Source organism: Anas acuta, chromosome Z (genome assembly GCF_963932015.1).
Source record: "Anas acuta chromosome Z, bAnaAcu1.1, whole genome shotgun sequence".
Taxonomy (NCBI): domain Eukaryota; kingdom Metazoa; phylum Chordata; class Aves; order Anseriformes; family Anatidae; genus Anas; species Anas acuta.
The window spans coordinates 15,827,567-15,853,141 of NC_089017.1; the positions used below are offsets into that span (position 1 = coordinate 15,827,567).

Sequence of the window (25,575 nt, forward strand, 5' to 3'; positions counted from 1 at the left end):
TAGCAATCATGTTAGCAATCTTACACATGAAATTTACATGTGAAAATATAAGACGTGAATCCTTCATCTTAATGATAATCTTTATTAGTCTCCCTGTTAAACCTGGATGAAAAAAAATCAGAATCAGGTGCAATAACACCCTAAAGTGTAGAAAAAAATTAGAAGGGTTAAAGGAATGACAGTCACTGTGATGCCTCCCCTTAAGTAAGAGTACATATTTACGAAGTGTGAAAGACTGAGAAAAACATTTCTGGATATTTACTTTTTTGTTTTCATCTATTCTGCTGTGTTTTGTTTTTAAATAACCTGTTTAATTTCAATTAGTGTAGTTCATATCTATATAAAGCTAAAAACAGAAACAATCCTGAGACTTCATAAAAATAAAAAGAAAGAAAAATAGAGTGTGAGAGTTCATATGTGTGTTTAGGAATAGAATACATATTTAATTTTTAAAACTAAATCCACTATCACTGGTTTTAGTTTTATACATTCCAGGTACTTAAATCACAGTACAAGATGCTTCATATTGCCATCTTTGGGTATTTTAATTGTCTTCCTCTAGAAATACGTATTTGTAATTTACAATGTCTTTAGCAGTGAAATTCTTCCTTCTTAAAATCAATTTCTAGGACTTAATAGCTGTTCCACTTTCACCTACTCACTGAAAACTGAATCCTCCTGTCTCCTACCCTCATTTTGGTTTCCAGTTCTCAACTGCTTATTTCCATGCATTCAAAGATGATGGAGGTAAGCTGTATATCCACAGACATAACAGGTCCCCTAAATTTGTATAGTTTCATGCAGACGAAAAGCCTTGATAAGAGGATGGCTTTTCCCAGCTGTTTTGCTGGCATTACAAGCACGTAAATGGGAAATGCAGAGCTGCTTGAGAGAGCTAACAACTGAAAAATGGTTCTAAACATCCAGAGAAATTTAATTTCCTAAATAATATTCTTCCTGTAACAGCATAATTGCTCTTTAGCTAAGAAAGAATCATAAGAGCTAAAGATTGTATATTACCAAGAAACATCAAAATTGTAATTGCTTCTGCTGTTGTCTTCAGTTTTGCTTCGTCTGCTTGTTTAAACAGCCTGGCACCTTCATTCAATAGTCTATAGATCTGCTGTTTCTCTGCTACTCTCAGAAATAAACTTACTCGTGGATAAATGTTGCTTTGTCCAGTTTCAAAACAAATTCTATCAACCACAGGAATGGAAGCCATAAGCAGAATACAAAGTTATCTCTAATGTCTCTAATGCCCACAACATTCTTAGATGCAGAGAGGCCTCTCAGAGGATATCAATCTCTGAGTACAGCAGATAGCTATCCATAATAACCAGTATGTTTTGAGTTTATTTATTTGAATAGCCATTAAACTGTCTTTCTAATGCACATTTGAATCCAGCCTCACGAACAATTGCAGTCTCTACAAATCAACAATCACCTAGACTTTTTCATAGGCTGTAAGTATTTATTTTTCACTCTGCTATCTGACTTTCTACCACATCAGGCGCATACACACTTTTTTTCATTTGGTGTTCCTAGAGGTAACAAAATCTCTCCAGTATCTCCTGGGTATTTCACAGTTTATACGGGGCATCCCACATACAATTCAAGTTTCAAAGACCAATATCCTGAAATCCAGAAAGACGAGCAATGTGAACTGTTACCCTTGCCTCTACACTTACTTTCCTTCCAGATCTCAGACCAATCTTCCCTCCATGGATAGAAAACAAACAAAAAAAAGAATAAAATCAAAACACCAACCTCTCTTTGAACCTTACTAAATGACATTGTATTTATCTCTCAAAAAAAAAAAAAAATAGACTTTCATATATTTATTAAAGGAACACCGAAAATAATCTTCTATCCTAGAAAAAGCATCTACTGTCCTACACTTACCAGTGAAAACGTAAAATCAAAAAGAAATTCCTGGACCTTACCTGCTGGACTCTGCAGATGTAATGGCAATCAGAGGAGGAATCCTCAGTGGAAGAGTTGTAGGTCTTGGAATAGTTTCAGTATCATTCTTTTTATCCCAGTCTGCCTGTTCTAGCTGCCTGAAAGCCAGAGGGGGAAGCTGGATGTTACGGGATGATAATCTCCGCACAAGATAGGGCTCCATTCCCTGGAGAGACTCTTCTTCCTCACTGCGGTGATGGAGTGTTTCTTCAGAAACCTATGATCAGGTAAAAAAATCCACAATGTAAGAAAACACCCATAAGGTCGATTTAATTGCCCCTTTAATTCCTTTCCATAAACTTGTTTCTTATAAATGTTACACTTCACTGTCATTGTTAAGGAGATGCAAAAATGTGAAAACATACAATAAAAAAGTTCATAGAATCATAGAAAATCTCGAGTTGGAAGGGACCCACAAGGATAATTGAATCCAACTCCTGGCTCCACACAGCACCATCTAAAAATCAGACCATGTGTCTGAGAGCATTGTACACACCCTTCTTGAACTCCAGCAGGATTAGTGCTGTGACCTGGCCCCTGGGGAGCCTGTCCCAGTGCTCGACTGCCTTTTGGTGAAGAACGTTTTCCTAACACCCAGCCTGACCCAGCCCTGTCCCAGCCCCATGCGGTTCCCTCAGGTCCTGTCGCTGTCCCTGCGCCTCTGCTCTCCTCATGAGGGAGCTGCAGCTGCCATGAGGCCTCCCCCTCAGTCTCCTCTCAAGTGACTTCCGCTGCTTCTCATACGTCTTGACATCTTTGTATCCCTCCTTTAGACTCTCTCTAATAGTTTTATGGCCTTCTGTAGTGCCCAAAACTGCATACAGTACTTGAGGTGAGGCTGCATCAGAGCAGAGCGGGACAATTGTTTCCCTTGCCTGGCTAGCAATGCTGTGCTTGATGTTCCCCAGGGTATGGTTGGCTGTTTTGGCTGCCAGGGCACACTGCTGGCTCATGTTCAACTTGCCATCAACCAGAACCTCCAGATCCCTCTCCGCAGGGCTGCTCTCCAGCCTCTTCTCCCCCAATCTGTACATATTTCCAGGGTTGTCCCTTCCCAGTTGCAGAGTTTGGGATTCGCTCTTGTTAAACTTCACATTTTTGGGGACTGCCCAGCCCTCTGATTTGCCAAGATCTCTCTGCAAGGCCTCTCTATCCTTGAGGATACAGCTCATTCCCAATTTATTTTCATCCACAAACTTATTCAGTATAACTTCAAATACTGCATCCAAGCCATTTATGAAAACATTGAAGGGAACTGGCCCTAAAATGGAGCCCTGCAGAACCCCACCAGTGACAGGCTGCCACCCTGATGTAACTCCATTTACTATAACCCTTTAAGCCCAACCCAGCAGCCAATTTTTCACCCATCACATTATGTATTTATACAGGTGTGTTCTGGACATTTTGTCCAGAAGGATACTCTAAGAAACTGTATCGAAAGTTTTGCTGAAATCCAAAAAGATTACATCAACTGACTTCCTTTGGGTAACCTTGTCATAAAATGAAATTAAGTTTGATAAGCAGGACCTTCCCCTTGTGAACTTGTGTTGGCTGTTACCAATAACTGTGTTGTCTTTCAGGTGTTTTTAAGTAACTCCCAATATAACTTTTCCATAAATTTGTCAGGCACTGAAGTGAGACTGACAGGCCTGTAACTACCAGGGTCTTCTTTCTTGCCCTTCCTGAAAATTGGAACAGCATCTGCCAGCTTCCAGTCAACTGAGACCTCTTCACATTCCCAAGACTGTTGAAAAATAATTGAGAGATGTCTTACAATGACTTCATCCAGCTCTCTGAGTATCGTGGAAAGAATCCCATCAGGCTCCCTGCTGAAGCAGCAAGTCCTGCACAATTTCAGGACTTGAATGATAAACAGCAAGTCTATCCTTACTGTAGACATGGTTCTCCATATGAGGGCACCTGGGCTGTCTGAGCCCATTATCAGTGTTGAAGACTGAGGCAAAAAAAGGCATTAAATGTCTCTGCTTTGTGCATGTCCCTGTTTGTGAGGTGACCGTCCTCATCAGGTAATGTATCAATACATTCTGCTTTTGCTTTTAGCATATTAAAAAAACAATAATAATTAAAAAAAATATATTGTCCTTTACTGTACTGGCCAGCTTCAACTCTAGTTGGGCTTTGGCCACACAAATTTTCTCCCTACTAAGGCGAACAGCATCTTTGTTGTCCTCCCCTGTCACTCGACCTCCCTTCCAGTGGCCATACGCTTTCTTTTTCCACCTAAGCTCTGAGAGAAGGCTTCTGCTCGACCAAGACAGCCTTCTGCTTGACTTAAAACATTTTGAATTGCCTGTTCCTGTGCTCTTAGGAGGTGTTGTTATGAGGTGGTACCTGAAAAGCAACCAGCTCTGATGGACCCCAACACTTTTAAAACCTTTTTCCCAGGGGACCTTAGTAACTAGTAACCAGTCTGATGTCTGCTCTCCCCATATGTTGGGTTGAAGTTTTGGTGGAACTTTTCCTCCTATCACCAATGATTTTAAACTCACCTACTTCATGGTCATTATGGCCAAAACGGCCACCAATTGCCACTTCACCCAGGAGACCCTCTCTGTTTAGATGCAACACATCTAGCAGGGCACCTTTCCTAGTTGATTCCCTTATTGCCTGTACCAAGAAGTTATCATCAAGATGTTTTTGGAATCTCCTGGGCCTGTTTGCATCATCTGTGTGAAACTCTCACTTCATGTCTGGCAAGTTGAAGTCACCCATAAGGAAAAGGGCAGCTGATCTCGAGGTATCTCTTAGTTCCTTAAACAATAATTAATTGATGCTATCAACCTTGTGGGATTGTCTACAGTAGACTTCCACAGTGACATCTCCTTTACTTGCTTGTCCCTTAGCCTTTACCCAGGGGATCTCAACCATGTCATTGCCAACTGCAAGCTCTGCACAGTCCAGACCCTCCATTACATGCAGTGCCACACCCCTGCCTCGCCTGCCCTGCCTATCTGTTCTGTAGAGCCTATAACTGTCCATCGCAACACACTAGCTACAGGACTCATTCCACCAGCTTTTGCTTATGCCAGTAATATCGTAGCTCTGGGATTGAGCCAGGGCTTCTAGCTCCTTTCTTGTTCCTCATGCTGTGTGCACTGGTGTAGAAACACTTCAAATGCACTTCATTGTATCCAGCACACCATGGAGCACACTGAAGGGTTCCTTTTTCACACAGTTGCTCAGATTTTGTCAAGCTGTTCCATAGTTTATCACTAGCGGGCCTGGTTTTATCCCCTTCCCCCTTCAAATCTAGTTTAAAGTCTAGATCAGCCCTGCTAACTCCTGTGCAAAAATCCTTTTCCTCCTCTGAGAAAAATGTAACCCATCAGGCACTAGCATTTTCTAGCATTTAAGTAATTTGGTGCTTTAAAAGCCAACAGGAATCTATTTTAAGAGGAGATAAAGACACTGTTACCTAAAATATGTACTTCTACCTACATGGGGGACAAAGTGTTCTGCATTAGACAAATTTCTGTCCTACAATATGCTTGCTTCCCTGCAGATTGTTTACCTTTGGAGCAAGTGAGAGTCCAAATAGTGATCACAGAAAAAAAATAGTCAGAGATTGTAACTATGCACCTCTAGATTGAAAAGAGGAAAAAATCACCCTAAGCTCTCTTGTTAAATTATATTTAAAAGATGTTTCAACTCCTGCCTTTCTCTCTTGCACACAATAATTTCATGCTAATAGTAAGTGATGAGCACTTAAAACAACCACTGCAGTCCATGGAAAAGAGTGAATAATTAGAACTTCTGAAGGTGTGGCCAAAATTAAGATTTTGTCATACAAAATCTTAAGGCAAAACATCAGTAAACATTATTTTTAATTTAATCATCTAAAACGCTGGTCATATTTTCTGGGTCATGGATAGCCAACCTAGGAAAGAAAGCTCTAAACTATACTTACTGAAAGGGAAGAAAATTCTTCATAAAATTTTTGCAACTTCTAAGAAATCTCACCATTTTAAGGGAAAATTTGCAAAGAATTACTTTTCTAAGATCTTCTGCAAATCCTGTTGAAATAATGAGAGGAAATTGATTTTTCTCTCCATGTCTTACTCAGTCTCTTGCCACCTCTTGAAAAATTCCCCAGCATAGATACCACTGTGTGCAACTACAGCCTTGATGACAGTCCTGCGGGGAGGTTTACTTTAGATATTCAGAAGAACTTCTTTACTGAAAGGGTTGTTAGGCATTGGAATGGGCTACCCAGGGAAGTGGTTGGGTCATCATCCCTGGAGGTCTTTAAAAGACGGTTAGATTTAACTCTGCCAACTCTAATTGCCTCTGCCAACTAGAGTTCATATGTACAGTATGGTCAATATGGCATACTATGGCATGCCTGTGTTACAATTGCAGTTAAACTTATAGCACAGGCATGGCCATCAGTCTGTGCTGTTTCATGAGGACTGATGCAAGGAAAGTTTGCATGGCAATGTGTCTATTTTGTGCACATAAGGAGACCTATTAAGGAACCACCTTTCACGATGAGTAACATTAATATGCTTCATTTATACTTGGAGCTTGAGCAGTTGCTGTGAGCAAACTATTTCTAATTAGATTTTTAATCATAAAATCTAAATTTATAATTTAGCTATTTTTCTTAATCTAGCTGTAATGTAGTTTAAGAAAACAAGGATTATAAAATGGTGTGCATTAATGCATGTACTCTGAAGCAAACCCACAGCAAAATCAATCACTGCAAAAATACTGCATGAATTAATGTGTTATAGTCATCCAGGGAGAAGTTTAACTTCAGGCTTGTATTTTCAGCATGTGCATAGTGAATATCCAAGACAGCTGAATAAATTAAAAAATAATAATGAAATTAATTATAGCTCTGCAAGAAACAAACAAAAAGAAATGCTGATATCAGAGGTAAAAGTAGTCTATAACAAGAGATTATTTGATTCACTTCAACAATGAAAAACAGTTGATTTTGGGGCAGGTTTAAAAACCATAAAAATCCTTGAACTGCAGCTACAGACGATCAGAATCAGATAGCTGAAATGAGAAAGTGAACTCACTGAACATCTTCATTGACTCATATGGAAAAAAAAAAAAAACAAAACAAAACAAAAAAAACAGACAGGTAGAAATGTATGGCATAATGCAAACTATCGGGGAAAGGGAAGAATTCTAGCCTAAATATTAAGGCTGAGCTTTTAAGAAATCAAACGGTAATCACCTAATGCATATTTTAATAAGATGTAAAGGGAAATTAAATAACTTTCTGGAAAAAGAGGTCACCCATTGAGGTGTGAATACTCAGGCATTTAAACTAGGAAAAAATGATCACATTGATTTTATGCATTTCAGCAAAGCAAAAGAAAAATATGGATTGTTAGTTAATGCCTTATTTGTGTTGGAAGGAGCATTATGTTTACTCACAGAATTATAGAAATGCTGTTTGGAAGGGCCCTCTTAAATTGTCCAGTCCAACCACCCACTCAAAATGGGACTGTCAGCAACACCAAGTCACATCAGCTATGGCATTGTCTCAGGCTCAGAAACCTCCAAAAACAACAAAAATCCAACAAAGATCCTCGAACAGACATTCTCTGGCCTCCATGGATAACCTGCTCCACTGCTGCACCACATTCCTGATGAAGATTTTCCTGATCTTCAACCTGAACATTGCAATTAGGGACCCTTGCCCCTCATCCCTCATTATACAGCATGCCACTGTCAAGAAGAGCTCAGACTTGATGTCTTTTGCAGCTACCCTTCAAGTAGCTGTAGGCTGCTATTAGATGGCCTTCCCCTGCAACACAGAGGACAAAATAAATCAGCTCCCTCAAGCACTCCTCACTGAGCGGGTGCTCTAGGCTCTCACCATCCTGGTAGCCCTCTCCTGGGCTCCCTGCATGTCCCTTGCTCTGCTGGCCACAGTCACCCTGGCATGCAGTATGCTTTATTTATGATCAGAATACACTGCTTGGGGACTGCAATCCATTGAAGTCCCCGAGTCCTTTCAGCAGGGTTGTGACCCCATCAGTCACTTCCCTGCCTGTGCCAGTGGTTCAGGTACCCATCTGGGTACCAAACTCTGCACTTCAGCATGGGCTGTGGTATCGACTGCTTATGTCAATATGCTCATTACCAGCTGCCAGCCAGATGCTGAGCAATCATTCTCCACCATTTGATCCTAGCAGTGGAACTATCTTTCTGCCCAGCTAGCAGTCTTTTCATCCAGCCCAGATTTCCTGACTTGAATACAAAAGAGTATTTTATTAAGAGTATGGTCTGTTCAGGGAGATTTGCCACACTGAAGAAAAAAATCTAACAAGTTGCAAACTCAGGACTTAATAATAAGGAAATTCAGAATATAAGTGAATAAATAAGAATATTTTTATTATTTTTTTCTTTTATATAAGGAATTTTTATTTTACAACATTTTCCTAGTAAGATATCAGGGAAATGTTGGTATGGAGTGACAGACATTTGATGATGCAATCCTCCAAAGGATTGCAAGGCCTCCAAAGAGAGATCGAAAAGAAACAATATAAATCTTTGTATGTATAAAAACAGGATATAGCTTGCTGAAGACAAAGGAAATTCTTGTTTGGATCTGGACTATCTTGTTATCAGGACTATGAGAAAGTCAGATAGAGGTCAAGAAACTTTCATTTGTGTACCTTCATGGAGATTGGACAGGTCACATGTATATATACTTAAAATGTTATCACCGTATGCAAAACACAAAAGTTACTAACAAGATTGTTAGAAACAAAAACTGAAACATTTAATTACAGAGTATGAAGCCACATGACAATAAAGAGGATACTTTTATGAACTTGTAATTACCAGATGGGTAAAGGTAAATAGCAAAAAATGAAGCATCACAAGGAGTTGTAATAGACTTGACTTTTCAGAAATACATGAAAAACAACATAGCTGATGTTGGCCTTGTTCCCACTGCCTTTATTACATTTACTCAGGTATAAAAATCGAAGCCACACCACAGCTGCACATAAAAGACATTTTCAGCTCCAACACTCTCCGAAGTAAGACATGAATGTCAGATAGACATATTGTACACATATAAAAATTATCATATACTACATTAATATCTATGTCACGAGGCTATCATCATGATAAAAGAAAGATTTGGATTTATTAGATTAATTAGATTAATTAATTACATAAATCAGAATGACCGGTTAAACTTTTTACCTGGTCCTTGACTGCTCATCATTTACAGAACCCAATTCTTAAGTCAGCTTCTAAGGTACACCCCACAATCACTACACAACAACTTTGGTAAGTATTTAAGATTTAAAAAGTAGAGACAAAAACCCTGTCAATATATTAAAGATCCCTCCATTGGTTTTCTCACAGACCCATAACAAAGGTGCTTCCCTGGTTGCCTTTGCTTGTCCCTGGTTCTTTTTGTGACTGCCTGTTACCCTGCAACCTGGATTTCAGTTAGCCACCCCAAAAATCTTCTTTTTAAAAGACGCTAGTGCTTTCATAGATTTACCCATAATGTCAATAACTTGATTAGTCTCTTCTGTTATTAGTCCATAACTGCTCTATAAAGCACTTTTAATTGCTTCTTTCACTGACTAAAAGATAGCTATAATATCCAGTAAGCTCTGCGCTATTTTTTTTTTATAGCCAAGAATCAGAGAAATAAAGAAATAAACTGAAAAAGAGCCTCTCATTTTGCGTAATGAAGTTGGGTAACACAAGTGTCAGAACACTTTACATTAACTTGCTCTTAACGTCAAGTGCATTTTCCTTTAAATTTCATTTTCAAGATTATAGCATGTTTGCATGTAGCACTACTGGTTCACAGCAGTAATGTTTAGAAAACAAGAAAAAGATAACTGGACAAAAAGTTTTCCTTAAGCAATTTATTTAGTGTTAGATAGTAGTTCTGTGGTCTAACCAGGATCAGAAACAAATTTCTCTCAGAGAATAGTCTATTAGTTTAGCTTTCAAACCATTGTTTCACTCACTCCAAACCTTCCAAAACTTTTGCTCAATATCTTTCAAGTTCTGCAAAACATGGGAAGAAGACTATAGTTACCATTACTACATAGTCCTTACTGATTCCTACGAGCAGCTTTTGCCTATAAGGTGAATGAAGCAGAAATTATGTCGAAGAGAATATACGATCATCTCATTACTGCATATCATACTATATGTACTGCATGTCATAATAAAAGCACAGTGACACAAATAAACCATGGATAGCTAATTATGACAATGCCTGATTTCTGGTTGCTTGGCTTTCTACCTTCATGATTTTTATGACAACTTTGGCACATCACATTTCATTTTCTTTCTGAAAAAGATGGCACATTTCCGTCCTGGGGAGTGACACTGACACAAACTTCATTCCTCTGCTGAGCTGAACCTTCAGGTTGACCAGAAAAACAATGACATGCAAGAAAATAAGTTGTTAGCTAGTCTATTATTTAGACCTGTAGCCACTGTGAAACAGACACCTTTCCAGCAGCTCCTCGAGAGATTGGTACGTGGGAAACCATGAGACTCAAGGACTAATGATTATTTATTTATTTATTTATTTATTTATTTATTTATTTATTTATTTATTTTATTTTTCTGTCAGAGTCTTGGATTCTGTTTCTGCCCAAGTATTTAGTTTTTTTCCTGCTCTCTTATTCCAAGACAGTCCCTCCTTCCCAAGCCTCTGCAACATGTTGTCATCTTTGGTCAACGTTATGTTTTGCAAGGGACTATCACAGCTTTACATAGCAGAAATGCTCATCCAAAAGGTTGCAGAAAATGCACAGATGGTAATTTCTTCTTGGTGAGGCATTACATATCCTATGTCCTATTCCTCCCACTCCCTCCAGAGAAGTAGCCGTAGAGGTTCAGAAGCATCTTGCTGCAGTGGCATAGCTGAGTAATAAAGAGGTTACAGGTTCCTGGGTATTTCAGTACCATGCATTTTCCACAGAAAAGGATGTTTTCTACACGCTACTTTTGCAACCTAAACTCAGTTTTTCCTCTACTACCTTAAAATCCACTTCTACTACACACATTTGTCTTCCTCACTCACTTTTCTTTTTATCTTCCCCAGCCTTTTGCTCCAGCCCATTTCTTGAATCGAATAGGATAACTTTATATTTTCTCAACATCAGCTGAAGGGCTCCCAGAGGAGCCATTCTGTGAGGAGACAGACAAATGCACAATTGATTTCTGTTATTTGCTTTGGCATCTATACTGGTTCTGGCTGGGATGGAGTTAATTTCCTCCACAGCAAACCATACAGTACTATGTTTGAAATCTGTGATGGAAACTGCTGTTTTATCTGTTGCTGAGCAGTACTTAGACAACAGCAAGACCTTTCCTGTTTCTCATGCTGTACCCCCAGGGATGATGCACCCTGAGGTGGGCCTGAGACGCCACATCCAGGACAGGTGGCCAGAACTGACCAAAATACCATACCATATGGCATCACACTCAGCAATAAAACCTCAGGAAAAGGAGGAGGAAGAATACAGCAATCACAGTTATGGCATTCATCTTCCCAGCTCACCATGGTGCATAGTGAAGTCCTACTTTCCAGGACAAAACAATATTGAAGAATACCCTTTATTATTATTATTATTGTTGTTGTTGTTGTTGTTATATTTTATTTTATTTTATTCCCAAAGGTTTACATTATGACTATCCTGATGCAAATTTTCACAAGGATGGCAACAGATGCATCTGAGGTCTAAAGTATGAGTGCAGTTATTTCAAAAACAAGTTTACCATCACATTTTGATCAGTGAAAATTGACTAATTGACTACAACACAGTTGAAGGATCTTGGGCTAGAATTGTAAAAATATTTATCCTAAGAAAGACAACTGAAATAGGTATGTTACCAAAGGTTGCAGCTGAAACTTTCCTTGGTCATAAGCAACTTAAAACAGTATTCCATTAAGAAGTTGTTGGGCAAGTATAAGAACAGCTAATGCTGCCAATTAGAACAAAATCACTAAGAATGACAAACAAGCTTTGGAAGGGCAAGTATCTGACATGCTACATAATGTCATCCAATACCATAATTGCTAATAAAAACAAACTCCAATAAACAGTACTGCTGATGACATTTCTGATCTCTGAGAGTGTACACAAGCGAAAAGAAAGTTCCTGTAAGGTGTTTGCTAACGAAATCAGTCAAAGAGAACATTTTAGGCTTTCTTTTTTACATTAGAGGTCTGAGAGACCCTCCATTAATCCCTGCCCTGTAACCAGTTAATTGAATTCTAGGATGTGACATCCTTTTAGATACCAATTAACCTACTTCAGCTCTTTTTGTAAAGAGCATATTCCAGGCTGGGTCATTCAAAGTATCTGCCTCCTTATTCCATTTCTTCCTGAAGTCCCTCAGCTAATAATGATGAATCATTTGTTGGCTAAGCTACCCCTCATAAGATGATTTGCTAGCCTTCTAATTAGCAGGTATGTTTCTTAGTTCTTACCAGTAATTGCTCATTACTAGGCATGGATTTCTGTGCAACAATAAATGATTGCAAGCTAAGGAACAGAAGTCAGTCACATATCACAAGCTTGCTGGAAAAACAAAAACAGCTTGAGAGAAGGCAAAATCAAACAGCCCTGACATGGAAATATAGATTTTTTGTTGTTTTTGCCATTTCACTGCAGACCTCTTGGCAGACTTAACAAGATTATCTGTTTGTCACCTACCTTAGCTTTTCTTTGAAAAACATTTTTTAGAAGTATCACAGTGTGCATCTCTAACAAAGCAGTTGTGTGGCGCCAGTTGTTGAATCATCCCTAACCAACCCACCCTGACACACCCTCCTATCCTTTCCCATCTGCTGCTCAGTCTTGTGACGTGGATCAAATGACTACTGACATCTTAAAGTTTACCTATTCTCTTCCAAGAGCAAATAAGGAGACTTTCAAGTGCTTTAAAAGAAAAAATAATACTGCAGTCACTCTTCTAAAAACTTTGACACACAGCACTGTGCTCTCTAAAAGAATACTTACCAGGAAAAAAAAAAAAAAAAAAAAAAGGTAGTCTCTTAACTTCTGTATATGCTCTCGCATTACCATGTCATAAAACACATTTATGCCCACACAACAGCAGAACTATTCTAGAAGGTAGCTAAAAAATAGATAAAAATAATCATCTCAGTTTGTTTGCAGCCCAGAGGCATTCTAAGAGCCGAAGAACCAGAGGCCACAACGAAAACTCAATTTGGAGGTTTGACACATGAGGGAAATAGTTTCTGTTAATGAATGATGCAGTTGTTTCTAGTCCACCTACAAAACAGCTTCTTGACTCAGCTCTTTGGTTGGCCTGAGTCAGAAAATAATCACATTTAATAATTCTGCTTACTTCTGTACAAAGTCATTCTCTCATTTGCACTATTTTCTTTAGGTAAACTTCCCAAATACCTGGTTGATACTCTGAGTTGGAATAGATAGTTATTATTACACATCTTACCAGAGGCTGACACATTAGTATTTACTATAATTTAAAGTATTCAAATAGCTCACCTAAACAGATGGTCTAACCTGTCTGTTTTAGATGCCAGCAGTGTATTTACAAGTCACAGAGAAACAGGTGCTGACTTGACAGTATTAATACCTGGATTTTCTTCTCAGCTTTAATGTGGATGTTCTTTTTTACAGTGGCAACTCTATCACAATCACTATGCCTTAGCTTCTATACCTAAAGAATTGATATAACAGTTCTTATCCAGCCACTAGTGTGTTTGACACTAGCACTGTTTATTAACATAGGTATTTTAGATCTAGATTAAACACGCTATCCTTCTTTCAGGCAGCTCTCTATTTTCCATTCCTATATATTCTCCCCTTTTTCCTCAACAATAACCATCTTAATACTTTGAAAATATAACCAAAGAAGGCTGTATTAAACCAGTAAAATGTTCTTGCTCTTGGATTCTTTAATTTTTATTAAAAAATAAATGAGCCTATATTATTCACACACCATTTCAAGACTGCATTTCAGTGTGACTAGATTCATTGCTGTTCATTATTTGCAATATGGAAAAAGAGAAAATAATGATGATTCATACGCTTAATCTCACAGTTACATAAAATGAACTTCTACACAATCAGGCAATACTTTCCCTTCTTTGTCTGTGATGCAAACATTTTTAGTGGAAAAACACCTCTAAAACATGTCCAAGATAATTCTGTTACTGTATCTTTCTTTGAGTAGTTTGAAATAATTATACACTTTAAAATGTGGTTACGTAAATCTCAGTACACGTTAAAAAGTATTGATGTACATAAGAAAATAAACAGTTCTTACTAATGCTATAGTTAATTAGATGGAGATAGTGGAATTGTTAATGGTGCAAAAAAAAATCCATGTTTATTTCTGTTTTGCACTTGCGAGGATGAAAATGGTTTATTCAAAGCAGAGTGAGAGGAAACACTTTCCAGAACATTAGTATGGACAGTTTTCTAAGAAAACTTCAACTCTGCCGATCAAATTATTTCTGCTGAAAAACTCTAAGATTAAAGTTGGCTGACCACTTTAGCTCTTCTAACAGTAACAACTCTTGGAAAGCAAGGGAAGTCCTAAAGGACTAGAAGAACAACTTTTGCATGACGACAAATTAGATGACCCAAATTCCAATATAAGAGTGAAAATATAAACTTCGTAAAAGGAAACAAATCACATTAACGTAAAGAAATAAAACATTAACATAAAAATATAAGAACACAGTGAATCTGATTTTCTAGTAAACCACTGACACAAAATGATGATAAAATCAATGCTATATACATATGAATGTCATTGAGGCAGAAAGCCTGTGAACTTAACAGGGTCCTAAGCTTTATTCTTGGGTAGGTCTGCCTCAGAGGTACAAAATCCAGGGTATTGGCCTCAGAACAATCCATTTCCAACATACTCAGCCCAGGTATTCAATTATTAGATAGGCTTTCCTAGTTTTGCAGTAATTCAATCAGAAATTTTCCTACAAGCTCTTATTTTTTACATTATGTGACTAGTTTTACAAGGTTTTTGAAAGGATTAACAGTATGACTGCAGTTAGTCAGATGCTTGGCATTGAATAAATTAATTAATTAATTAATAATGGCAATAATAGTAACTACAACAACATTCCAAAAGCCAAAACTAAGAAGAAAAAATCCACCTAAAACCGCAAAGTGAGTTAGTCAAAGTCATGGTAATGTTGTGAACAGTTTGGTATTTCAGATCAGCTCATATAGGAGATTATGCCAAGAGTACTGAACTTTCCACTGTACATATAATGAAAAACTGCAAGTATAAAGTTTTAGGTTTTGTGGGTTTTAGTAAGTCAGAACTACACTGACTGCAGCTTCACCATGGATTATCAATTGCATAGGAGGACCTCATTCAGAAATAATCTCAAATGCTATCAAATTATCTGAGAACATGTGTATCAGGCAGCTGCTGATTTGTACAAATATTCTGAAAAAGGCAGTGCAAGATTTAGCCTCTTAATGGCAAATTAAAAACCAAGAGATGAATGTTTGTCCATATTAGCCCTGTGGCTTGGCATTCATGGTTTTAAAATCTGTTTGCTTCCTGTTACCTGGAGTTTTCCAGGTAGTGATGTAGTGTGCTCAGGTAGATTCCTCTCTGCTTGGGAAGAAAGCTGTGCAAAAAGTAGAGTTCATAAAACAGACAGATGCACAAGTGCTTCTTCTGTTCCTTTTCCTTCTTCATACAGAAAAGAGTTATGTGGCATCACAGACGTCAAATCTTGCTTTCAATGTTTTACTTAGCAGTAAATCCACCCTTAACAGGGGCATGCAAGAGGAAGCTTAGAAAAAAATAATGCCAACATTTTTCTTTCATCTCCTAATCAGTGTTTGGGCTTTCATACCAGAAATGCTGGACAGTTGTGCTTTTGTTAATCTAATTCAACATCAGGAAATAATTTGATTTATTAGTAAGGTGGGTTTTTTTGTTTGTTTGTTTCTGTTTGTTTGTTTTAATATATGTCCTGAAACAGAGCCATGACATTACAAGCACATTACAAAAAAATGGGGAACCCTGACCATTGAGCTTGATTGTATAACATGGCCATAGCAAAACAGTGGACAGAAGTTCTTCCATGTAAGGAAAATTCAAGGAAAATCCAAGGAAAATTCACGTTTTCCAAGGTTAATCCAGATACAGTTCTGAGTATAAAGGTTTTCCCAGAAGTCTTTACATCCTACTTTTCAACTCCAAAAATCATATTTAGCAGCTTAGATAATCACTTTGAAAACATACACATTGAAAACAGATTCAGTCCATCTACATTCTCAGTAAATGGTGTGTGTTTTTTGTTTTTTTTTCGGAATACCTAGGTATTCTCAAGTTTGCAAAATCAAATCCAATTCATCTGAACATTAAGATGTCATGGAACAATATTAACATCAGAGAAAAATTGCTAACACTCTAGTATACTTCAGACTCCGGGACCTAAGACAGTCTTCTGCTCTAGATTCTTTCACTTCTTCGACATGTATTTGTAAAAAGGTATTTACTGTGGGTTTACCACTCTGACAGCATTTAAAGACATTTCTAGCACACTGCAAAGAGATGGCTTACTAAGTCTGGCAAACTATAGGACTGAGTCTTCCATCCCACCTTGCAGAAGATAAAGGTTTTGCCTTTCTTAAACAACTTTTCTCATAAAAACGCTTGGAACACTTACAAGATTTTTTAATATTGATATTTCTGGATATCAGTATTTCTGAGTATTTCTAGTCTTCAAACTATAGTCTTAAAACCCAGTTACTGAACTGCCATCAACAGCAAAAGTATGCCAACTTGATCTGTTTGAAATAGCTGGTATAACCTTTTGCTTTAATTTCATATATCTTAGTTCTTCAATTAAAAATATAAACAAATGAAGATTTAAGTTTTTGAACAAATAGTAGGTCTGTTGAATAACAATATATTTTACAAGTTCTAATATCTACACAAAAATGCAAAGGAGGACATTGCCAACTAAGGACTAATGAAAACAAAATAGTTAAACAACCATATTTAATAGTTAACACTAGACCCTATGAACTTCTCCATGGATATGTTACACATACCTCAAATTTTTTATCTCAGATGCTTCTGTATGTTATAGATGGAAATAAAGAACTTTTAATGTTCATATTTACATTGTATATTTGTGAAAACTTTTGCACAAACTATGAGTAAAATTACAGAATACTAAACAGTCTTCTGTGGAAACATAATTAGCAATGGAAATGAAAGAGCACATTCAACCAATTAATTCCTTACTCGTGCATCCTGCAGATCACAGCCTCTGCTGAAGATGTATTTTAGATCAAAACAGTGAAAAGTTTCTTGTATTTTTACATTTCTATAAATAATGAAGAAAGACACAAAGGGGACACAAGCCAAAAAAATAAAAATAAATTACCAAAACATCTTCCATTAGGGACTTTCTGTCAATTATTACTTGTTTACTTTTTGGTTTTTACCATAAAGATGTGAACATAAAAATATGTACATAAAGTACCTGCAGCGGAGAAGGACTTCGGGGTAGCGGTGGCTGAAAAATTGGACGTGAGCCAGCAGTGTGCAACTGTAGCCCAGAAAGCCAATCCTATCTTGGGCTGCATCAAAAAAAGAAGGGCCAGCAGTTTAAAGGAGGTGATTCTCCCTCCCGATACTTTATTCTCCCCCTCTACACTATACTGGATACTATGGTGAAGCCCACCTGAAGTACAGCTCTGGGTCCCCCAGGAGACGAATGAAATGGAGCTGTTAACTTGGACCCAGAGAAGGGCCATGAGGGTGGTCAGAGGGCTGGAGCACCTACAATATGAAGAAAGGCTTAGAGAGGTGCGGATTTTCAGCTTGGAGAAGAGAAGAAGGCTTCCAGTTGCAATAACAGGAAAAACTGAGTTTCACAAAAGTTTAGGTGAATCAGATGACATCTAGAATCATGGAATCATAGAATATCCTGAGATGGAAGGGACTCACAAGGACCATTAAGTCCAACTTCTGATTCCACACAGCACTGCCCAAAAATCAGACCACATGTATGAGAGCATTGTACAAACCCTCCTTGAACTCCAGCAGCTCAGTGCTGTGCCCACTGCCCTGGGGAGCCTGTCCCAGTGCCCGACCACCCTCTGGGTGCAGAACCTTTCCCTAACCCCCAGCCTGACCCTGCCCTGTCCCAGCTCCATGCCGTTCCCTCGGGTCCTGTCGCTGTCCCCAGAGAGCAGAGCTCAGCACCTGCCCCTCCGCTCCCCTTGTGAGGGAGCTGCAGGCTGCCACGAGGCCTCCCCTCAGCCTGCTCTGCTCTCTAATAGTTTTATGTCCTTTTTATATTGTGGTGCCCAAAACTGCACACAGTACTCGAGGTGAGGCTGTACCAGCACAGAGCAGAGCAGGACAATCCCTTCCCTAGGCCAACTAGCAATGCCATATCCAATGCACTTCAGGGTACGGTTGGCCCCTTTGGCTGCCAAGGCACACTGTTTGTTCATGTTCAACTTACCATCAACCAAAACCCCCAGATCTCTTTCTGCAGGTCTGCTCTCCAGCCCCTCATCCTCCAGACTATATATCTAGAATTGTCCTGTCCCAGGGGCAGAATCCAGCACTTGCTCTTGTTAAACTTCATTGTGTTGGGGATTGATCATCCCTTTCATTTATCAAGACCTCTCTGCAAGGCCTCTGTACCCTTGAGACAGTCAACAGCTCCTCAGAATTTAGTATCATCTGCAGACTTACTTAAAACACTTTCTAATACATCCAAGTCATTTGGTAACATTTGGTAAGTTATCGTCTTTTTTTTTGAATCTATTTACATCACCTCATTTTAAATTTTTAAAGTTCGAAAATTTAATTATATTTTGTGTCAAAAGTTACTCTCTTTTGCTTTAAACCAGCTGCCTGGTAAATTACTTTGTCCTCTATGACTTTTCTGGTAATCCCTAATACTCCATTTGACTTTTTTGACCACTGCTGATTATTGAGCTGTTGGGTGGTGTTTTTTGTTGTTGTTGTTGTTTGCTTTTGTTTTCAGAGAAATAGCCACAATAATGTGTAAGTTCTCTATTCTTAGATGGAATATATCATTAAAAAGTCCTTATTATAAATGTATAGTTATTTTGTATTTTCTCTGTGCATTTGTCAGCACTTGTCAATACTGCTAGGTAAAGTGCAGAATCTTTTGAAAAATCCTAAGAACAATTTAGTGATTTAGTGGAATCATTATCAAGTATTTTTATTTTTTATTTTTTTCAGCAAATGAAGAGGGAGTCTTTATTTTTCAGCAGATTATCTTGCAAACAGGTAATTCAAGATACTACAGAACAGTCCATGACAAAGAATTTTTGTACTATATGTTCAGAAGGATTTTTAAAGTACAGAAACATCAAAGCCAGGAAATTCTTTATTTCTTATCTTCAGGTGAAAAGAGAAACAGAGTCTACAATTGTATTTGGGAAAAGAATGGAACAATGCTCCTGTAGAAAGACACACTAGGAAATAATTGTGATTGATTTACTACAGAATTATGGTCAATCCAACCAGAAGAAACAGGTTTGGAATTTGCTAAAACATTTGATAGTAAGAGCATTCATCTCAAGTTAGATGTTTATGTTCTATTATGTAATAATGAAGAAAAACATTTTATTGTGTATAATGGAAAAAAAAATAGCTTGACAACGACAAGTAAATCAAACACATCACAATGAAATCAGAATTTCAGCATAATCCTTATCTATTCAAGCAAGATTTATTAAAAAAAAATAAATAAAATCAAAAACCTGGCAATTAGAACCAATTTCTAATAGTTGATCAAAAAGGCTTACAGAACCTAATATGCCAGTTGAAGCACATGACGATTTCTGCTCAAGATATATATGATAATTAAAAAGGCATTTTCATATATAAATTTTCAAAACAGAAGACAGAAATATGTAAAATGAAAGAAGGAATAAAAGCTTAAAGCTATTCTCACTGTAGAGTAGAAATCCAAACATCCATGCAAATACATGCCTCTATGAATAACTCCAAGAGTAGGAATTTATTTCTATAGCTTTCTTCTCCTTAGAAATGCTTTCCTTCATTGCAATCAAGGTACAGTTTGAATATAATTTAATTCTGGTGATTCCATCTACACATAAAACCTCCAAACTGAGTTAAATGATTTAAACTCAGTTCAGCTGAACTGCCAGGGTATGGATAAAAATTCAAGTGAAAATAACATTCAAGATTGTAATCTTAGAGGGGAAACAGATAGGGATACTACATCTCTGTGTTCCTGCTTCATCATGTGATTATTATTGCTTGAGTTAATTCAATTATAACTCAAGCTAAAATCTCAGTAAAAAAAAAAAAAAAAAAAAACAGTTCCACAGCAAGGCCATCATATCATCATTTTACATAACATTATACAAGTGCACTTTCTTCCATGAAAATCATGTCATCAGAGTTGAGTAGGAAATTGTTTTTCTACCCTGCCAAACTGTTCAGTTTTAGAAATGTTCTTGTTCCATGTTTTATGGAAACAAAGTTCTTGCAACATTTTCATAAAAAGCATGGAAATTGAGGTATACATTTTCCCCCACCTTTCTCCTTATAGTCAAGTAGTCTAGAGAACAGCACTATCTCCTGGAAGTGAAGTGAACCAAGCTTGCTTAGGTTTGTATGACAGAATCAGCTAACCATTGAGTTTGGAAGGGATCTCTGGAGATGTACTTCAAACCCTCTCCTCAAGCAAGGTCACAGTCAGACCGTAGGTTGCCAAGGAGTGACAAGTCAGTTCCTGGATTTCTCCACAGATGGAGACTGCACAGCCCCTCTGGATGATGTGATCCAGTCTGACCACCCTCTGAATTAAAAAAAAATAAATAATTAAAGCAAAAATTGATACTTTGCATGTTTGTGGCTCTTCACTGGACTTGCTCAAGCATGTGTGTGTCTTTCCTGTAGTAAGGAGTTCAGAACATGTGTGTTCATGAGGTCTGAGTAGAGGACATCTTCCTTCAGCAAACTGGCAGTGCTTTTCCTAATGCAGTCTAGGAAGCCATTGGCCTTTTTTGCAGCAAGGGCAGACTGCTCCCTCGTGTTGCGCATGTTGTCCACAAGGTCCTTTTTTACTCAGCTAATTTCCAGACAATAGGCCCCAACCTACGTTGGTTCATAGGACCTTCCCAGGTACAGGACTTGGCATTTCCCCCTTTTGAATACTATGAAATTACTGTCTGCCCATTTCCTTTGTCTGTTAAGGTCATTATGAATGGCAACAAAACCATTTGCTGTATCAACCAGTCCTTCTGACTTTGTATCATATGCACAATGTTCTATCATTCAGGTCATTCATGAGAATATGAAACATAGTGGCCCCAGCACCAACCTCTGTAGCATACCACTACTGACTGTTGTCCAACTGGGCTTCAAGCCACTAATTGCAGGCCTCTGGGCTTGGCCTTTGAGCTAGTTTTCCAAGCTTTTTCACCTCACTGTCCGTTTATCTAACCTCTATTTCATTAGTTTGTGTATGAGGGCTATCTGGGAGGCTATGACAAAAACTTTACTAAAGTTGAGGTAAACAATATCCACTACTGTCCCCTCAACTACCAAGCCAGACACATCATTGTAGAAGGCTATCTGCATATATGTCCTGCATCACTTGCAGCTGCCCTTAACTCTGGTATGTTCCCTTTTCATATTTGAGATTTATCACAAGATTTTTGCTCATCCATGCAAGCCTCCTGAAACTCCTATTTGTTTCCCTGTTTGTTGGCATGTACACTTTTGAGCTTGGAGAAGGTGATCCTTAGAAACCAACCAGCTCTCCGGGACCCATGCCTCTTCTCACCAAGGCTGTACCCCATTTCAAGTAGATCTTCCGAAAGTCCAGGTTCATCTCTTCCGAAAGTCCAGGTTCATCTCTCAGTGCAGGCTTATGATCCTGCCATTAGTTTTTTCCGTCCTCTCATGATCCTGAACTCCACCCATGCCATAGCTGTTGCAGCTGAGGCCCCAGCCTAGAATTCCCCAATTCCCCACCTAGAATCATAGAACCATTAAGGTTGGAAAAGATCTATCAAATCATCTACTTCAACTGTACCCCTAACACCAGTATTACCACTTAACCACGTTGCTAAGCACCATGTCCAACCTTACGTTAAACACCCCCAGAGGCGGCGACTCCACCACCTCCCTAAGCAACCCATTACAATGCCTGACTGCTCTTTCTGAGAAAAGATGCCTCCTAATTTTCAACCTGAACCTCCCCTGGTGCAACTTGAGGCCATTCCCCCTAGTCCTGTTCATCTGCGAGAAGACTCTGGACTCGCTCGACCACCTCAATGTCCTTCTTGTAGTGAGGGGCCCAAAACTGAACACAGTACTCGAGGTGTGGCCTCACCAGAGCTGAGTACAGGGGGACGATCACCTCCCTGGTCCTGCTGGCTACGCTATTCCTGACACAAGCCAGGATGCTTCTGGCCTTCTTGGCCACCTGGGCACACTGCCAACTCATGTTCAGGTGAGCATCAATCAGCACCCCCAGACAGTTTCCTCTGCACAGCTTTCGAGCTACTCTCCCCCAGACCTGTAGCACTGCATGGAGTTGTTGTGGCCAAAGTGCAGGACCCAGCGCTTAGGCATGTTGAACCTCTTCCCATTGGCCTCTGCCCATCAACCCATCCTGTCCAGGTCCCTCTACAGGGCCTTCCTACCCTCTGGCAGATCGACACTTTCCCCCAGCTTGGTGTTGTCTGCAAATCTACAGAGGATGCACTCAATTTCCTCATCCAAGTAATCAATAAAGATATTAAAGATAAGCAGCTTCAATCGACACCCCCGTGTTGGTTCCTCCGTCACTGGTGTCAGAACATTGTCATCCAAGAACTCCAGAAACCTTCTAGGTTTCTTGTATTTTGCTGTGGTGTCCTTCCAACAGATACTAGGGTGGCCAAAAGCCTCCATGAAGACTAGGACCTGTGAATGTGAGGTTTCTTCCAGTTATCCTCATCAACCTGTTTCTCCCTGATCAGGAGATCTGTGACAGTTAACCACTTCAATTCCATCCGTGTTGGTCTGCCCACAAACCCTGACCCATAAGCTCTCAGCTGTCTCGTTAACTCTCTTAAGCCAGAGTTCCTTACATTCCAGTTTCTCTGTGTTATACAATGGGCAACTTCCCATCTCATGTTCCCAGCCTGTCCTTCCTAAAAAGCCAGTATCCATCCATCACAGCACTCCAGTCATGAAACATCAGGCTCTCACCTACTAATTTCTCGGATGGACTTCACTCAAGTATTGGCTGAACTGGTCTTTCTTAATTTTTCCTGTTGGAGTGGATCATTGTCTACAAGTAATTACTTGCAACATGAGTGGAAAGAGACGCTCTCTTCATATAAGTGGAGAAGTTACTGGCTAGTTCTTGTTACAATCAAATATAAAGCAGAATAGCACCAAGCAGAAAGTGAAAGTGCATCTTAACCTAGTTCATTGTGTAGGACATTCATGTGGAGAGAAGAGTAAAGACTTGACTTCTTTTATCCAGAAATTCAGTTCTGTATCCACAGTAATATTCAGTGAAAGATTCATCAGATTTGGTACTTTTATATGAAAAGTTTCAGTCTTCATAAATTGTTTTCTTGTCTAATGCTAAAACTTAAAATATCACATCTGTGGTAATACAGACATTGCCTATACAATAATGAAGAGTTACAGTGCAGGACATGCTCTGCTGCAGATTAACTGAACCAGACTTAACCAATTGTAAACTTATATTCAAGATCAAAAACTCAGGAATTCAGGATACTCTCATAGTCTACAAAGTGTTATATAAAAACAACAGCAAGTACAGCAAGACTCACTAGAGGTGGTGATTCAGCAACTGTTTCCTGATGTAGTATTTTATACCAGGAAAAAAAAAAAAAAATATATATATATATATAATATATATTTTCAGTGGAATTCAATGAGGAGGAATGAGATATACCACTCATTAGAATCAACCTTCTCAGACCTCTGACCGTTTTCATATTTTCATATGGAGGTCCAAATGACATATTGCTTTATAGCTTTGACATAGTGGATTTGGCATTAAAAAGTGCAAAAGTTTGTGGTTTTTTTTTTATATCAGGATGCACTACAGGAGTTAATCTGTTCAGAGTATTTTTAAATAGGAATGAAACACTGATACAGTGACGGGATCACTGGATGTCTGCATGTTGGGCAAATCCAGCCACTTACCACAACAGTGACAGCAGAGAGAACATTGCATGGTCACAGCAAAACTGCACCATTCATCACTGTCAGACAAGAGTGCCCTGGAATGAGTTGGACCAGAATATATATTTGCAGGCATCAGTAAGCCCAGTCTCCACCTTGCTATGCTGCAGATGTTAGAGGCCAAAACAGGGAAGGGGAAGAAAGGAAAATTAACAAATGTGATTACATTGGGTTTTGAGTTATACAGTACAGGTATGGCACTTCTTTTTCTGTGCAGTCTGACTAGTGGTGGTGAACCAGTCTCACCCAGTGTCTCTTCATTGGCCGTCAACTTTGTCTAGTTACTGAGGCTTGGCAATGGCATGAAGTAGAAGAGGAAGGATGTCTCCATAGACAGATATAGTGAGGAAACTATTATGCTCCTGGCATGTAAGTCTGTAGCTAAGAAAGAGAAGTATCAGAGAAGAAGCACATGAATCCTCTAACAGAAAACATGTTCAGTTTTTCTATATACTAAATGATTTAAATCAATGTCACTCCAAATAATATTGCTGCTCTGCTTCTATATCTGTTAGAATTCACTGGCAAAAGCACAGTGTTTTTCAAAGATAATTTATGGCCATTTTCTGAATAATCTCATTCAGTTCTTTGGGGTTGCATAAAAATTCTAATAGCCCTTCTTCTACACCAGTATGTATGTCACACTTCTTTTTGCTTCTAATTTATATTTTGTGTCTGAGGTCCCTTCAAACTGAAATTAATCAGCCTGCCCCTCCTGGAAATACACACAATTTCTCCCTATTGCAAATCTCTTTCTTCACATTATTCATTGTGCTGATATTCTGAACTCCAAAGCACTGTAATAGATGATTCACCTTCAGCTATCAGTCATTCTCATCCATTCACTTTTTGAATTTTGAGGTCCTTCATTTGAAATTTACACTTGATCTCCAGTTTCATCTTAATTTGTATTTTACATTATTTCCAGTTGATTTTTTTTCCATTCACAAGATTAAACTACCAATACTATATTAGAGATTTTAGCCAGACTTTGACACTACAGTTATTACCTTAAATCACTAATGTCAGGAACTATTACTAATTTATAAAAGCCAAATCATTCACCTGCATTCATGAGGAGGCTTTATGATGCAGGAGTACTCACAAGACACGCTTACCATCAGGCTGTTGTTTCTTCTATATCCATGTTCAACTTCAGACATTTTCATGGAGAATAGGCAAAAACCTTTCACTGCCATTTTGTCTACTCATTGAACATCATTCTTTATATGCAAAAAAATATGCATAAACTTGCATTGGCTGTGCCTGGGTTAAACAAAATTAAGAGAATATACTCATGTATTCCATTTTAATTCCCTGTTGTTTCCTGCAGAAATCAATGATATTCCT

At 38.5% G+C, this 25,575-nt stretch overlaps 1 protein-coding gene across 1 annotated transcript in view; it reads right to left on the reverse strand.

Annotated features, from left to right (window-relative positions):
* The window catches only part of PDE4D (phosphodiesterase 4D), a 525,614-nt gene that overhangs the window by 441,865 nt on the left and 58,174 nt on the right, over positions 1 to 25,575 (reverse strand). The window contains exon 2 of the mRNA XM_068666381.1: positions 1,944 to 2,179. Coding sequence (XP_068522482.1) covers positions 1,944 to 2,179 — 236 coding nt within the window. The remainder of the gene's footprint in view (positions 1 to 1,943; positions 2,180 to 25,575) is intronic.